The sequence below is a fragment of the Saccoglossus kowalevskii genome, chromosome 1 (assembly GCF_978046115.1).
Source record: "Saccoglossus kowalevskii chromosome 1, keSacKowa6.1, whole genome shotgun sequence".
In the NCBI taxonomy this organism is placed as follows: domain Eukaryota; kingdom Metazoa; phylum Hemichordata; class Enteropneusta; family Harrimaniidae; genus Saccoglossus; species Saccoglossus kowalevskii.
Window position 1 is genome coordinate 37,747,636 of NC_140641.1, and position 17,262 is coordinate 37,764,897.

At 36.9% G+C, this 17,262-nt stretch overlaps 2 protein-coding genes across 2 annotated transcripts in view; one reads left to right on the forward strand and one right to left on the reverse strand.

The window, feature by feature from the left end:
* Positions 1-8,023, forward strand: LOC144356174 (hsp70-binding protein 1-like). The gene is made up of 6 exons (XM_078011029.2): positions 1-63; positions 599-774; positions 5,108-5,329; positions 5,603-5,758; positions 6,782-6,990; positions 7,178-8,023. Exons 2-6 carry the CDS (start codon positions 627-629, stop codon positions 7,256-7,258), a joined length of 816 nt encoding a protein of 271 aa, XP_077867155.2. The 5' UTR covers positions 1-63; positions 599-626; the 3' UTR covers positions 7,259-8,023.
* LOC100375877 (RNA cytidine acetyltransferase-like) overlaps positions 6,748-17,262 on the reverse strand; it is a 21,954-nt gene continuing 11,439 nt past the window's right edge. Inside the window, exons 17-26 of the mRNA XM_078011032.2 lie at positions 16,007-16,120; positions 15,288-15,421; positions 13,766-13,814; positions 13,366-13,462; positions 13,012-13,119; positions 12,759-12,928; positions 11,246-11,464; positions 10,746-10,819; positions 10,581-10,661; positions 6,748-8,124 (exon numbers count right to left, since the gene is read on the reverse strand). Of these exons, the coding sequence (XP_077867158.1) occupies positions 8,028-8,124; positions 10,581-10,661; positions 10,746-10,819; positions 11,246-11,464; positions 12,759-12,928; positions 13,012-13,119; positions 13,366-13,462; positions 13,766-13,814; positions 15,288-15,421; positions 16,007-16,120 (1,143 nt within the window). The 3' untranslated portion in view covers positions 6,748-8,027. The remainder of the gene's footprint in view (positions 8,125-10,580; positions 10,662-10,745; positions 10,820-11,245; positions 11,465-12,758; positions 12,929-13,011; positions 13,120-13,365; positions 13,463-13,765; positions 13,815-15,287; positions 15,422-16,006; positions 16,121-17,262) is intronic.

Sequence of the window (17,262 nt, forward strand, 5' to 3'; positions counted from 1 at the left end):
CAGAGATCTACCATATGCTTTGTTGATAGTAAAAGACATTTCCTCTCACAGAACCAGTCTTTTGTAAGTATGTTGTTAATTTCCTGGGTACATCTCCAGTTTTGTATAACATAATTTCATGTACGTGGTATGTGTTACCAAGATATCAAGTTTTCAGAAATGTATCATCAACATTGATGACATCTAAATGCTTGTAAAGGAAATGATACAATAGTTAAATCATGAATACTGAATGAATGCTATTTGTTGTATCATTAGAACATATGCTTATTAGGAGAATGCAATTTCACCATCCATACTGTAATCTAAATATATTATATTTTGGTTACATGTAGTGACCTCCTCTTCAACTAGGACCATACTGTAAAGTATGTTAATTTCTCTGGAGGATGAATCAGTAAAAATAAGTCAGTGAAAATATCCTTTTTCCTATATTTTACACTCATCAAAAATAAATACAAAATAGCCAAAAGGTCTCATTAGAAAATGAATTCCAGCTAAAACAATTATTTTACAGTATTACTTGTCTTGATGCAAATAAGATGAAATTATTAGTTTCCATGGTTACATTGTTTTCTTTTAACCACTTCCTTCTTAGATATAAACAGTATTTACAAACATAAATTATGAATACAACTGAAGTCACAGAGTTGCAAAAATATATTCATATTTTGAAAGATAAACAAGGCTGCAGTGACGACTATGATGAGAAAATGAAAGATTACGCTCTCAAAAACATTAACAATCTGTGTGAATCTCCTGAATATGCTAAAGGTACGTTAAAATAGGGGTTTCATCAAGTTATGAGTAACTTTTAATAATAGTTTCCTCTGTATGGTATTAAATCTAACATTTCATTGCAGGGAAATATCTCAAATGACTGTCAACAACATGTCTGAATCACAGAACAATTCCTGACAAGTTTCACCTATGTTGCTACCTTAATTTCTCACACTATTTATTATTCCTAGGCACTATTTATGATAGCTAAGATCTGTTTTGGACCTGTTATAAATTTAAAGGGTATTGAGCACTTCATGGTGCATATATTTAGGAAGATTATGCTACACATGCTTTTTTTAAATGCGCATTTTGTGTTTGGATAGGTCTTAGACTTCATCTGTCAGTGTTCATGACAGCATTGGTGTACAGGCCTACCCATAATGCCACGGTGCATTTTGTGTTTGGATAGGTCTTAGACTTCATCTGTCAGTGTTCATGACAGCATTGGTGTACAGGTCTGCCCATAATGCCACGGTGCATTTTGTGTCTGGATAGGTCTTAGACTTCATCTGTCAGTGTTCATGACAGCATTGGTGTACAGGCCTACCCATAATGCCACGGTGCATTTTGTGTTTGGATAGGTCTTAGACTTCATCTGTCAGTGTTCATGACAGCATTGGTGTACAGGTCTGCCCATAATGCCACGGTGCATTTTGTGTCTGGATAGGTCTTAGACTTCATCTGTCAGTGTTCATGACAGCATTGGTGTACAGGTCTGCCCATAATGCCACGGTGCATTTTGTGTCTGGATAGGTCTTAGACTTCATCTGTCAGTGTTCATGACAGCATTGGTGTACAGGCCTACCCATAATGCCACGGTGCATTTTGTGTTTGGATAGGTCTTAGACTTCATCTGTCAGTGTTCATGACAGCATTGGTGTACAGGCCTACCCATAATGCCACGGTGCATTTTGTGTCTGGATAGGTCTTAGACTTCATCTGTCAGTGTTCATGACAGCATTTGTGTACAGGTCTGCCCATAATGCCTTGATGCATTTTGTGTCTGGATAGGTCTTAGACTTCATCTGTCAGTGTTCATGACAGCATTGGTGTACAGGTCTGCCCATAATGCCTTGATGCATTTTGTGTCTGGATAGGTCTTAGACTTCATCTGTCAGTGTTCATGGCAGCATTGGTGTACAGGCCTGCCCATAATGCCTTGATGCATTTTGTGTCTGGATAGGTCTTAGACTTCATCTGTCAGTGTTCATGACAGCATTTGTGTACAGGTCTGCCCATAATGCCTTGATGCATTTTGTGTCTGGATAGGTCTTAGACTTCATCTGTCAGTGTTCATGACAGCATTTGTGTACAGGTCTGCCCATAATGCCTTGATGCATTTTGTGTCTGGATAGGTCTTAGACTTCATCTGTCAGTGTTCATGGCAGCATTGGTGTACAGGCCTGCCCATAATGCCTTGATGCATTTTGTGTCTGGATAGGTCTTAGACTTCATCTGTCAGTGTTCATGACAGCATTGGTGTACAGGTCTGCCCATAATGCCACGGTGCATTTTGTGTCTGGATAGGTCTTAGACTTCATCTGTCAGTGTTCATGACAGCATTGGTGTACAGGTCTGCCCATAATGCCACGGTGCATTTTGTGTCTGGATAGGTCTTAGACTTCATCTGTCAGTGTTCATGACAGCATTGGTGTACAGGTCTGCCCATAATGCCACGGTGCATTTTGTGTCTGGATAGGTCTTAGACTTCATCTGTCAGTGTTCATGACAGCATTGGTGTACAGGCCTGCCCATAATGCCACGGTGCATTTTGTGTTTGGATAGGTCTTAGACTTCATCTGTCAGTGTTCATGACAGCATTTGTGTACAGGTCTGCCCATAATGCCACGGTGCATTTTGTGTTTGGATAGGTCTTAGACTTCATTTGTCAGTGTTCATGACAGCATTGGTGTACAGGCCTGCCCATAATGCCACGGTGCATTTTGTGTCTGGATAGGTCTTAGACTTCATCTGTCAGTGTTCATGACAGCATTGGTGTACAGGCCTGCCCATAATGCCACGGTGCATTTTGTGTCTGGATAGGTCTTAGACTTCATCTGTCAGTGTTCATGACAGCATTGGTGTACAGGTCTGCCCATAATGCCACGGTGCATTTTGTGTCTGGATAGGTCTTAGACTTCATCTGTCAGTGTTCATGACAGCATTGGTGTACAGGCCTGCCCATAATGCCACGGTGCATTTTGTGTCTGGATAGGTCTTAGACTTCATCTGTCAGTGTTCATGACAGCATTGGTGTACAGGTCTGCCCATAATGCCTTGATGCATTTTGTGTCTGGATAGGTCTTAGACTTCATCTGTCAGTGTTCATGACAGCATTGGTGTACAGGTCTGCCCATAATGCCTTGATGCATTTTGTGTCTGGATAGGTCTTAGACTTCATCTGTCAGTGTTCATGACAGCATTGGTGTACAGGTCTGCCCATAATGCCACGGTGCATTTTGTGTTTGGATAGGTCTTAGACTTCATCTGTCAGTGTTCATGACAGCATTGGTGTACAGGTCTGCCCATAATGCCTTGATGCATTTTGTGTCTGGATAGGTCTTAGACTTCATCTGTCAGTGTTCATGACAGCATTGGTGTACAGGTCTGCCCATAATGCCTTGATGCATTTTGTGTCTGGATAGGTCTTAGACTTCATCTGTCAGTGTTCATGACAGCATTGGTGTACAGGTCTGCCCATAATGCCACGGTGCATTTTGTGTCTGGATAGGTCTTAGACTTCATCTGTCAGTGTTCATGACAGCATTGGTGTACAGGCCTGCCCATAATGCCACGGTGCATTTTGTGTCTGGATAGGTCTTAGACTTCATCTGTCAGTGTTCATGGCAGCATTGGTGTACAGGTCTGCCCATAATGCCACGGTGCATTTTGTGTCTGGATAGGTCTTAGACTTCATCTGTCAGTGTTCATGACAGCATTTGTGTACAGGTCTGCCCATAATGCCACGGTGCATTTTGTGTCTGGATGGGTCTTAGACTTCATCTGTCAGTGTTCATGACAGCATTGGTGTACAGGTCTGCCCATAATGCCACGGTGCATTTTGTGTTTGGATAGGTCTTAGACTTCATCTGTCAGTGTTCATGGCAGCATTGGTGTACAGGCCTGCCCATAATGCCACGGTGCATTTTGTGTTTGGATAGGTCTTAGACTTCATCTGTCAGTGTTCATGACAGCATTTGTGTACAGGTCTGCCCATAATGCCACGGTGCATTTTGTGTTTGGATAGGTCTTAGACTTCATCTGTCAGTGTTCATGGCAGCATTGGTGTACAGGTCTGCCCATAATGCCACGGTGCATTTTGTGTCTGGATAGGTCTTAGACTTCATCTGTCAGTGTTCATGACAGCATTGGTGTACAGGCCTGCCCATAATGCCACGATGCATTTTGTGTCTGGATAGGTCTTAGACTTCATCTGTCAGTGTTCATGACAGCATTGGTGTACAGGTCTGCCCATAATGCCACGGTGCATTTTGTGTCTGGATAGGTCTTAGACTTCATCTGTCAGTGTTCATGACAGCATTGGTGTACAGGTCTGCCCATAATGCCACGATGCATTTTGTGTCTGGATAGGTCTTAGACTTCATCTGTCAGTGTTCATGACAGCATTGGTGTACAGGTCTGCCCATAATGCCACGGTGCATTTTGTGTTTGGATAGGTCTTAGACTTCATCTGTCAGTGTTCATGGCAGCATTGGTGTACAGGTCTGCCCATAATGCCACGGTGCATTTTGTGTCTGGATAGGTCTTAGACTTCATCTGTCAGTGTTCATGACAGCATTGGTGTACAGGCCTGCCCATAATGCCACGGTGCATTTTGTGTCTGGATAGGTCTTAGACTTCATCTGTCAGTGTTCATGGCAGCATTGGTGTACAGGTCTGCCCATAATGCCTTGATGCATTTTGTGTCTGGATAGGTCTTAGACTTCATCTGTCAGTGTTCATGACAGCATTGGTGTACAGGCCTGCCCATAATGCCTTGATGCATTTTGTGTCTGGATAGGTCTTAGACTTCATCTGTCAGTGTTCATGGCAGCATTGGTGTACAGGCCTGCCCACAGTGCACCCTATTTGCAAAATGGTTAAAGTGAAGAGAGTGTATATCAACTTGAAATTGTCATGTTTTCGTTTTTTAATAGTTTTTGTGCAGTTTGTGATAAAAAAATTCTGATGCCCAGTGATATGAATATATGGTACCGGGTATATAATAATATAATTATAAATATCTAATATTATATATTATAAATATATATAATATAATATATAACAATTAAATAATCCATATTTGTTATCTTTAATGGATCAGTTTTTCACGAGATTGGAGGAGTTTCATATCTAAAGATGTACATTTTGGACTCTAATGATGAGATACGCATACGAACTATAGATGTCATGACAACCATGGCGCACAAAAATCCATACTGTCAAGAGGTGCTATTCAAAAATAAATGTTTCTGGCAACTGCTGGATTTGTTGGACAAAGACGAGAATGAGACGATAAGAAACCAGGCACTCAATGCCATTCTAAGTAAGTACCCTGCGATATATAGTAGGTAACATGGAGAAATATTTAAAGCGAGAGGGTCGTCACCTGTGCACATGCAGGGAATTGAGTCTCAAGGCTCATGGGTAGATGCTCGTTTGTAAACAATGACACGCTATGGCTGTCTGACGTATGCGCAGGTGATGACTCCCCCGCTTCAACAAAAAATATTGTCATTTTACTGGGGTCTCCACAAATTGTAACTTGACAGTATAGGGTACCCAAATTGATATTTTTTTTTTCAAATCTCACATTTAGGTATTGTGAAGTCGTACCCAGCAGCACAAGATGCGTTTTTGGAATACGATGGATTCTCAGTGTTGATGAGAACACTACAAAGTGAAGTTGAAAAATTACAGATAAAAACGGCAAGAATGTTGAATAAGATTATTTTATCGAGAAAGGAGTTTCAAGGTATGAAATATATTATAAACAAGTCATTGCAGATACAACACAGTTCTCATTACCAGTAAAATACAACTGACATGAAATGTTAGACCCAATTGTGCAATGGCAGATTTGTGATTGTCGGCCATCTTAAATCACTGATCTCATATCTATGGAAGTTTTAATATAATCAGTCAGAGATATGAATGCAGAACAGTATTTAAAATAATGGCTGTTAGTCACTTTGAATTACCGGTAGATTCATGATTTGCTGAAGTGAAATCTGTCAATGAATGACCAAAAGGCAGTTCTGTGATTTTTCTTGATTTTGACGCATTTTAGCACACAAATGGTTGAAACAAAAATGCTTCACACAGATGAACATGCAATAGTTTTGATGGAGAATCAGAACCAGACTGCACATTATCATAGATAATCTACATATATGTATCAAGTTTCATTGAAATCTAATAATTGGTTTCTTGAGATATTAGTGAAAGAGACAAACACACACGCATATACACATCTTCGCATCATCGTAACACAGTTTAATTAAATAAAAGTTGAATATCCGCTGACTTAACATAGAAATGTTTGCAAAGCTTAGGTTTAGTAAAGAGGGTAGGTATGGTACAATTATATTAATATAAGCAATGCAAACATGACTTAAGTTTGATTAAATATTAAAAAAATTATGAAAATAGTGAGGGTCGCGAGTCGGTAGGTCTGTCATCACTTAGTAGGTTTAAAGTTAAATGAAAGTCATAAAGTTGACACCACAAATGCAGCAATACATTCATACACATAGACACACTAACCGTAAACAATGGAGGATCTGCATGGTTGTTTCAAGGTGAACTACACCAACTTGAACATTTCTTTCACAGACTTGATATTATTTAATTTTTCAACCGACGTGCTTTTTTGTGATCAGTGGAGATGCATTTCATATTACCATAAAAAATATTCTCCATACATTCCAATGTTTGACAAGAATTAATAATTAAAATATGACATTTGAATCTTTTTAATCTTTATTTGTGGTAACAGACAATTTGTACAAATTGGGTTATGTTCACCAGTTACTGGAGCTGTTACAGACCACCCACAATGCATCACACAAGCACTTCCTGGTGATGTTGAATAATCTGGTAACAGATCATGACGGCTGTTTAGAGATCTGCAGAAACCCGTCAGTGGCTTTAGAAGGAACACTGAATCTTAAGATTGACAGCATTGAAGGAATTCCACATTTCTCTGTAAGTGTGTAATTTTTATTTATTTATTTGATGTTGCAAAAAAAATGTTGTCGTATAAATAGATCTGCAACTTTTGTCACTTCTAATCAAAAAATAATCATCACACCAAAATGTTTTTAATTCAAGTTATTTCAATTTTCCACCTGTAAAGTCAATTAAAATAAATTTGTCTAAAATTACTTTACAGGAAGAATTAAAATATGCCAAAAAGCTGTTAATAACGTGTTTTCCACATCGCCTTCATGATATGGACAAGACATGCACATAACATGGAAGAAATCATTTACATTATCTGCACACAGTATAAATTATCCAATTGTCTTTTACCTGTTAATTATTATCCTGTGTATTATTATCCTGTGTATTATTATCCTGTGTACAATTATTTTGGAAGAGGAACATTTGTGATATCCAAATAAAATGGTAAAAAAGCGACATTTGAAAAAAATGAAAATCTAAACAACGTATATTATATCGATCTAGGTATATTATATCAAGTACTGTGGAATACTTTATTTTCGCTGGAATTAATTTTTGCTGAAAAGGCTTTATTTTCACAGATTTTTGATGAGTTTAATGTGAAATATAGAAAAAAAAGTATATTCGCTGGATTTTATTTTCACGGAATCATCCCTTCAGCGAAAATAGCGAAATTCCAAGCGAAAATAAAGTATTCTACAGTATCAAGCATTCTGTAGCAAATACACAGCAGCAAAATATTGTGTATCATATATTCTGTCATTGTATCAAAAGATTTGCTCTAATTTTCATCAATTATTATGTTATTTAGATTACAGTAATGACTTTGGCTACCATGATTCATCAATATGGCATAATATTTTTATGTCTTAAAACTGGCTCGGCTACTAGCGAGATTTACATGCACAGAACAGCTAAAAAAGCACAAATTAATAAACAACATTTTTTTATTGTTCTTCTATAATAGCATTACGCTGTATTTTAATAGTAACATTAAAAATAAACTTGTATCACTTTTTTACCAGAATGAAAAACAAAAGTTTATTTATCTTGATGTGTTATTGTTTTTTTGGGAACTTTGCCTTCTTGAATTTTTTATGCTTCTTTTTATCGGTGTCATCTTTCCTTTTACTGCGAACACTGTCAGTACCAGTACTGTAAGTAAAACAAGAATACATGAATTAATCAACAAAAACAATTTTCATAACATTTCACGGCACAGTCAATAACAAGTCCCCATCCATATTTCAGTGACTGTAAACATTAGTGCCAAATAATTATTGGCAATCATATGAAAGACATGATTTGAAGTGTAACCCGTTTATTAGCCTAAAATAGACGATCAGCCATCTTGAATCAGATTCTTAAACAGATACATGAACAAATGTGTTACATGATGTACGTGTAAAGTTTGAACATGATTAGTCCAGTCATGTTAGCAATATGGCTCCAATGACAGCATTCGTTGAAAACAAGTCATTGTCAATGAATGACACGTCCCCGTTCCGTTCATATTTGAGTGACATATACATTCAAAGCAGATCATGACCGAAATGCACCTGCATATGTACAACACATTGTGCTAAATCTGAACAAAATCCATCCATGCATGACTGAGATCCGGTTCTGGAATTGTGAAAATACGTGATTTTGATGCATTTTCGGCCTTAAAATGGCCATCATTCCGCTATTGTTAAGCAGATCATGAAACAAATGCACATATCTATTTGTGACATGATGTACCATGTGTGTGTGAAGTTTGAACTTGATCAATCCAGACATGTCTTGGATACGGATCCAGAACTGAATTCTTTAACAAAATGGCCGCCAGTCGGCCATTTCGAACTTGATCCGAAAAAAAAAAAGACGTGCATCAAGGTCCTATTATGTTTAATGTATGTACCAAATTTGAACAAAATCCATCCATGCATAACTGAGATACGGGTCTGGAATGGTGAAAATGTGCGATTTCAATGCATTTTCGGCCTTAAAGCGACCCCCATTTGGCTATCGTTAATGAGATCATGAAACAAATGCACATACATATTTGTGACATGATGTACCTTGTGTGTGTGAAGATTGAACTTGATCAATCCAGACATGTCTCAGATACGGATCCAGAACTGAATTCTTTAAAACAAAATGGCCGCCAGACGGCTATTTCGAACTTGATCCGAAAAAAAAAAATGACGTGCATCAAGGTCCTATTATGTTTAATGTATGTACCAAATTTGAATGAAATCCGTCCATGCATAACTGAGATCCGGGTCCGGAATGGTGAAAATGTGCGATTTCAATGCATTTTCGGCCTTAAAGTGGCCGCCATTTGGCTATCGTTAATGAGATCATGAAACAAATGCACATACATATTTGTGACATGATGTACCTTGTGTGTGTGAAGTTTGAACTCGATCAATCCAAGCATGTCTCAGATACGGATCCAGAACTGAATTCTTTAAAACAAAATGGCCGCCAGTCGGCCATTTCGAACCCGATCCAAAAAAAAAATGACGTGCATCAAGGTCCTATTATGTTTAATGTATGTACCAAATTTGAACAAAATCCGTCCATGCATAACTGAGATCCGGGTCCGGAATGGTGAAAATGTGCGATTTTGATGCATTTTCGGCCTTAAAATGGCCGCTATTCGGCTATCGTTAATCGGATCATGAAAAAAATGCATGTGCATATGTCCCATATAATGTGTGATGTATGAGTGAAGTTTGAACTTAAGCGGTCCATGCATGTTCGAGATACAGGTGATCACGGACGCACGGACGGACGGACGCACACAGGGCAAAACATAAGTCCCCGTTTTCGGACTGCGTCCGAACGGGGACTAACAAAATGGCTTTATGGACCATCAAGGACTTCTTATGTTTAGTAGACCTAGGAAGTTTGAATGAAATACCAGCATGAACCTACAACCAAGATCCAGTTCCAGATTGACAGCCTTCTTGATATTGATGAATATTTAGAACTAAAATGGCCACCATTTGACCCCGTTGAATTGGATCATATGTATATGTATGATATGATGTGCGAGAAGTTTGAATGTCTGAGATACTAAGGCTGAACGAGGACTATAAAGTCATTGTGCATTCCCAACACTGTTTTGTAGAAAGCCAGAAATATTTTTGTTCAAGCGCAAAAATAGTTGCATACACTTAGCCCCATGCCTGGTAGGCAGTTACCGAGGAGCTTTGCAACATTCAAAGATGACTTTCCTGAGAAAGATTATCAAAACATGGGACACAACAAGCCTTTGAAGTGTGATCACATTGGACGGAATAGTTGGACTATTCCATTGCTTTTGTAGGTACAAAAAATGTTCCTGTAATATGATCATAAAACTGAGAATAGATATTATCAAGCAATAATAATTGTAGCAGTGTGAGTATCATGTTCTCAGTTTCTTGTATAATAGAATGTTCATGAACAGTTTTCCAGAAAGCGCATCACCCAGTCAATCTTTCTTTGGATTCTTTCACATTTACTTCTATATACTAACAAGTACAAGTTTCAAATATCCTTCAGATCCTGAGTATTATTTACAATGATATTCAAAATACAGTGAATTTGAACTTTATATATAAGCTACATTTATTTACCTCTTGATACTGATCACAGCTGGGGATGCACCTGTTGTCAAGGCAACCTTCCAGTCGTCTTCAGCTCCTTTAATGGCATATCTGACGAGAAATGAACAATAGCATAATATGGTAATCAAACTAGTTAGGAATGGTGCATGAAGAAGAAATGCAAATTATACTTACTGACTCAAATCAATATTCCTTAGCTGCTCCATTTCTTTATCCTGTTTTTCTTGTACTTCTGCTGCTCCTTCTTCCTAGTAAGTAAAATACATAGTGAAACTATTATAGCATTGCCCTACTTGATTATCTGTATGGTGCCAGCCAGCTTTAAATAAAACAATTCAGATATAGGCGACTGACAGAGGCATTTCTATATTGGGATTGTCTTCTGTCTTCCAACAATAACACAGATTATATTCCACAATACAAATCCCATAACGTACAAGAAGAAATCCGTCAGAGATGGCAGATCTCTTGGCATCTTTATTACAATCACTTGTTGAACATCTATATCAGCAAAAGTGTTCCAGATAAGGTCACATGACCATTAAATATATTGATCAGATCATTACTGTTAATGATATGCACCATGGTTATGTGATAATAGTTTATATATTCAATTTGACTGCTGCTGCCTTGTAACTAAGCATTTGCCACTGAAAACGAGAAAAAAACAGTACCATTTCCTGTTGCATAGTCTTTCTAGTCGGCTCCATGACTACAGTCTTCTCAGCAGCCATTTCCTTCTCAACTGATGCTTCAACAACAGAATTCAAATAGGTGGAGACTTTTCTAATAACTCTGTTATATAAGCCAAGAATTTGACTGACAGGCAGGTCCAGTTCCTTCTCTAGTTCCTCTACAGTCTTGTGTTGCAGTGCAAGTCCAAGTATAACTGCCTATGAATAGTAAATGAGTGAAATGCAGTTGTATCAGTTATCCGTTTACGCTTAGGTCTGTGCTATGTTAATTTGAATAACTCCCAGAACTTGAGACACTCAGTTTACTGTGGTTGATCTGCGAGGAAAAAATTAATGACATGTTTTTATGAATATAAATAGACAGTGTATTTTCTGATCCTGAATACATCACTTTCATTCTTTATGGAATGACTACATTTTTAACTAAACAATTCAGATAGTATAATTATAACATTATCTGATGTATTACTGATGGAAGCATCCAAATATTGTACACATAAGCTGTGGTCCAAGGTTCAAGATTCTTTGCAGGGAAGCTGCATGTTGCACCAATGTACTGGTCTAGAGTATATAAATATGTGGTTGTGGCAATCAAATTTGTTTAATATGGGTGTCATATTACAAACAGCAATGTATATAGGCAGAGGTACATTACTTGGGGTTTGCAACTACGATGACATGATACCAAGATCCCGTTACAATCTCGCTCTCACATAAGCGTTCCAACTCAGAAAAATGAGGTAACTTGGAGACTGGGATGTCCAGGTGGATCAAAAAAGCTGCCCACGACATGACGGATTACGAGAACTATATTTTCTGTACATTTTCGATGTATTACATTTGTCACTATGATAGTGGCAAGAAAAGTTTTATTTTTTCATTACAAACCTTGAACATTGATATGTGTCATGTCAGAAGGTCGTAGCCTCAGTCTCGCTATCTACGAGAAGAGACTTGAATGGGATCTTGACATGTCACCATACAGTACTATGCGAGTTGCAAACCCCAAGTAATGTACCTCTGATATAGACTGTAATACTTGTTGACATTCTAAGTGCATGCACAATGGCTGGTTAGTGAGAACTCAAAGATGAAATAACGGTGTAATTTGCTGCTGTTGTTATTAAATATACATGTCTGTGTTCCTGTTTATAAAACAACTTATGAGGAAGATCGTGAGTCAGTGTGGATCATTGAGTGACATTTCTTATCATATTTCGCATGCTTTTTGGTAAAAACGTAAACACATGAAGTCAATGTGCGATGACCTAAACATCCAAGTCCAATGTTACTTACACAACATTTTAACATGTACATCTATGGTGGTTCTTTCAGTATGCAATAAGGTCGCATCAGTTAGTCTTCAATACAGTTTTAGTCTCATTTATTTATTTGTTACTAGAAAATTACTCTTTCTTTTTTATGATGGACAACCTGGAATCACATGAATATGAAATGTATACACCCTTCCTAACTACAGTGGAAAACTTACAGACTGTACAGCAGACAACTGAATATCCAATCTGTTTAGGAAGTATAATCGAGCTATGGCTGGTAACATGTCTGTAATGAGATGATGGTCCACCATGTTTTTAGAATAGAGTTCCAATCTTTGTAAATCATACTTAGAAAACTCCGCATCAAGCTCTTCTTTTGTCAGACCTGTTGTAGAAAAGTGAAATTACTACATAGCTCAAAGACAGTATAATCAATTTGGTTTGCAGTACAGAAACTTCTGTTCTTACCATTTGTGTCAGACTTGTAATATTTGTTGTGCAGTACACTGAGACCCAAAGATGGTGTAAACTTATGAAACTGGTATGACAGTAAGGACAGGAATCTTTTCCTGAAATCTATCATAAAAAAAAAAAACAATAAAATAATTTAATTGTTAAAACAATTCATTGTTAGTACAAAAATTTTAATTTTATAATAAATATTCAATAACACAATTAATATTTATATATTTTATTTAGAGTACTTTGATCCACAAGAAATATAGTAAATTTATTATTACGTGATGATTAATATTCATTGTGAAAATATATACTGAGGTTCTTGTTTATTTTTTTACCACCTAGGACATCCATGTGACCCACCTTTCCAGAAAGCAACCAACCAGTTTGATTCATTTTTCACAGACTCTAAATTCAGCAACTTCAACATAATACAGGAATGTTCACCTGTGAGGGCATTCTGAAAAGATATGAAATTCACTAACACATTCGCAGATTGCACATGACCTTGACACATTTTTTATTTTGTGCTACTGAATGACTGAAAAAAAAATTTTGCAACCTAATCAGTACCCAACTGACTAGTATTTTAATTACCATGGCAACAATGTTAAACATACAAAGTCTCTGATGATCAATGCAGAGGCAGAATTCAAGATAGTAGAAAGAAAGTCAGTTTATCAGATGTGATTTCATCAAAACACATCAGTGACAACACACTAATTCACTATATAACCTAATACAAAGTTGTTCTTTAACTTACAGCTGTCTGCCTGAGATACACCGGTACAAATTTTGCTTTCTTCCAGAATCTGTTGAGGATAAAGTTAAAACACATTTCTAATGAAATCAGTATAGCACACTTGTGTACATTGACTGTCATATTTCTAGATTTAGCTCAGTATAGTCATTCCAAGGTCCAGGGATCTCTGGTTGGTGGTGGTCGCACCATGGAAGGAGCCATGTTGCTATTGTTTTAGCTTTACCTTATGATCGTTTGTCAATGTTTGTTCACAAACATTGGTTTTTGTTAGCTTTTAGCACCTTCTTACAATAGGTTACGCTAATCTCGAGCATTTGGTAATATTCGGAGCATGTTTGGTAGCAATAGACGAACTGCGCATGCACAAGATTGAAAATGACGTCTAGTTGGAATGTTGTTGTTTCCGGAGATCTTGGCGAATTTTAATGTAAAATATAACAGATATAACATCGATTGAAGAACTGATGAAATCGTGAATCTGTTTGTATTTGTAACGATGATGAGACGTAATCCATGATTGCCTGTGACAATAACGATTGCATTACTCAATGGTACCATTGTCAGTGCGTGGGTTTGACACCCAAAACTGTTTGAAATTTCCGACCATCGGGCATCGGCGAACACAACCAGAAAAGATAGTATCGAAAGAAGGGCATGCCTAGACACTTTCTCTATGAATTTTTGTTGTAGATGCTCAAAATCTTGTTCTTGTTACAATTGCTAATAATGAAAACATGTGAAATCTGTGAAATCAAAAGTTCATCTGTTGAATTTCCAGCTGTGAAATGCGTATTTTGACCATTTGCACCTAAAAAAACAAAGTGCGCATGTGTGATGGCCGTAGTTTCATAATGCGCATATATTTTATGGTCATGTTAAAAATGGGCGAGGTTATATCATACTCCGCTAACTCGTTACTTGTGTAAACAATTGCAAACTATCATCAACATCAAAGATGAGCTAGACAATGTTGAGACAAAAGGAAATAAGCCAGTTAAGAGGCTTAAGTGGCCACTTGATCTGCGTCACGGCTCCTTCCGTTAGTACCTTCTATGGTCACACAATGTGGTAGTGGCTTATAAACAATACTACCCCGGTAGTCAGTTTTGTAAAATTAGCACCTCATTGTTTGTAAGTGCAACACTTTGTGGCGATACACAAAGTCCTTAATTTTAACAAATTTGTTTTTTAATAACAATCTTTTTATGAAATTATGAAACGAGTAATATTTGGACTTGAATAAAAAAAAGCATTTGCAATGTGACCAAATCATTAATATTCATTAGCTTATTAATAATCATGACTGACCAGCACTTCCATTGGACTGGTGAGATATCTGAATGTCAAGTTATGATATACAGTATCCCTACTAGCTATGGTGACACAGTGGTGCATGCAAACAGCATTACAATATGATTATGAATATAATTGCTTTGGTAAACAAATTTGATTTGAGCCCTCCTCCCTTCAATATCAAAAGGTCAGTCCCATATGACCCTCAAATACAGATATATAAACTCACCTGAGAAGATCAGCTGTGAGTCCATACGACACTCCTAAATAATCTAATTCTTCAGCAGGTCTTTCACTTAGTTTAGATAACAGAGGCGGTAAATTTTTCCTCGGACCAACGACTTCTTCCAGTAATGATACATGCTGTCAAATAAACATTGCAAGTTATCTTGTATTGTAAACGATGCATTTTATCATAATCTGCTGTTCACCTTAAAAATATTTAATTGTCATTTGAATGTATATCAGAATTACCCATCTATAGTCTAATCTAATGGTATTCATTTTTATTAATATTTGAACTTTACTTTTCTCTCTTGTTCAGTTGGTTAACAGTGACAGATATGTTCACAAATACAGAATCTTTATTTAAGTTGTCGTTCAGGTTAGAACATTGAACTTTAACTCGATCATAATTTCACATTCTAAGTAATTTATCATACTGTGATGATTTGAGGCTACGACGTTTAGTTTAGTTATTTGCATAATGATATTGATACATTGTATGGAACATCTAGTGAGTATTTAGACTCAGTTCCAGGCCTAGCAGTTGAGCAATAAACATCTTAGCTCCTTTCCAGTGCGTTATTCTCCTCCCAGATTTGTTGACCAATACTCACTTGGTTCACTCTACCTTGAGAAGTCTGTTCTCAGTTTACACATGCATATTGACATACATCATGCTGGAAAATATTTACCCATAACTTTATGTCACTTAATGTTACTTACATCAGTATCCACAGTATGGATGTCTTGCTGGGACAATGTATTTTCTGACATGCTGGGTATCTGTCCTTCGTAATAACGTTGTAATACTGCTAATGCCCGGCTACCATAACCCATCTACAATGTAGGAAAACAAAAGGATATGAGGTTAACCAGGGCAGTCATGTTTTGTTCACCTAAAATAAAATCTTGTTCAAACTTCGACATTTGTGCCCCAAATCTTCAAGTATAACAAGACTTTGGGAGACTGTTAATTTGGCCTAGTAACCGGTTGCTAGTCACATGATAAAGGTCAAGCTTCGATTCAAAATGCAAGTGTGTCTGTTTCACATTTTCGACCATGGCTGACTTTGATAGAATGATGGTACCATGGCTCAAAGACTTTCTTTGTAAATTTAAGGTAGAGATGCAGTTTACCTGACAGGTATTTTAATTAGTTAACAAGCCATGCATGGCACAGTTCCTGTTAGTTATCAAATTTAAGATATATAGTTTTGTTTATAGTAATATGGCTGGAATATAACCATGTCAGGAATATGATTTTTTAACATTAAAATGATTGACATTTGTATCTGATCGTCAAACAAGTACTTGTCCATATTGAGAGATATTGCTCTGGAACAGCAATCAAAATCAGCCATTTTTAATACATGTATATATATCATGATGTATAACGAATATATAAAATTTGAATATAATCAGTCAAAGCATTTAAGAGATATGGCTCTCGAAGCCCAATCATTAAAACAAAATGGCCGCCAGTCAGCTATTTTGAATCCAATCTGAAAAATAAAATGACGTGCATCAGGAACCTGTAATGTCTAATGTATGTTATACGTTTGAACAAAATCCATTCATAAATGCAAGAATTGCTTGATATTTGAAAATTGTTTTAGCACAAAAATAGCCACCATTTGGCCACTTTGAAAAGGATCGTCAAACCAATATATTCGTATATCTATGACATGATGTATAATGAATATTAAAAATTTGAACATAATCAGTCAAAACAAGTCAGACATATGGGTCTGGAAACCCATTCATTAAAACAAAATGGCCACCAGACAGCCATTTTGAATCTGATCTGACAAACAAAATGATGTGCATTAGGAACCTGTAATGTCTAATATATGTACCAAGTTTGAACAAAATCCATCCATAAATGCCAGAAATGCTTGATATTTGATTATTTTTTAGCACAAAAATGACCACCATTCAGTCATTTTGAATAGGATCGTCAAACCAATATATCTGTCTAT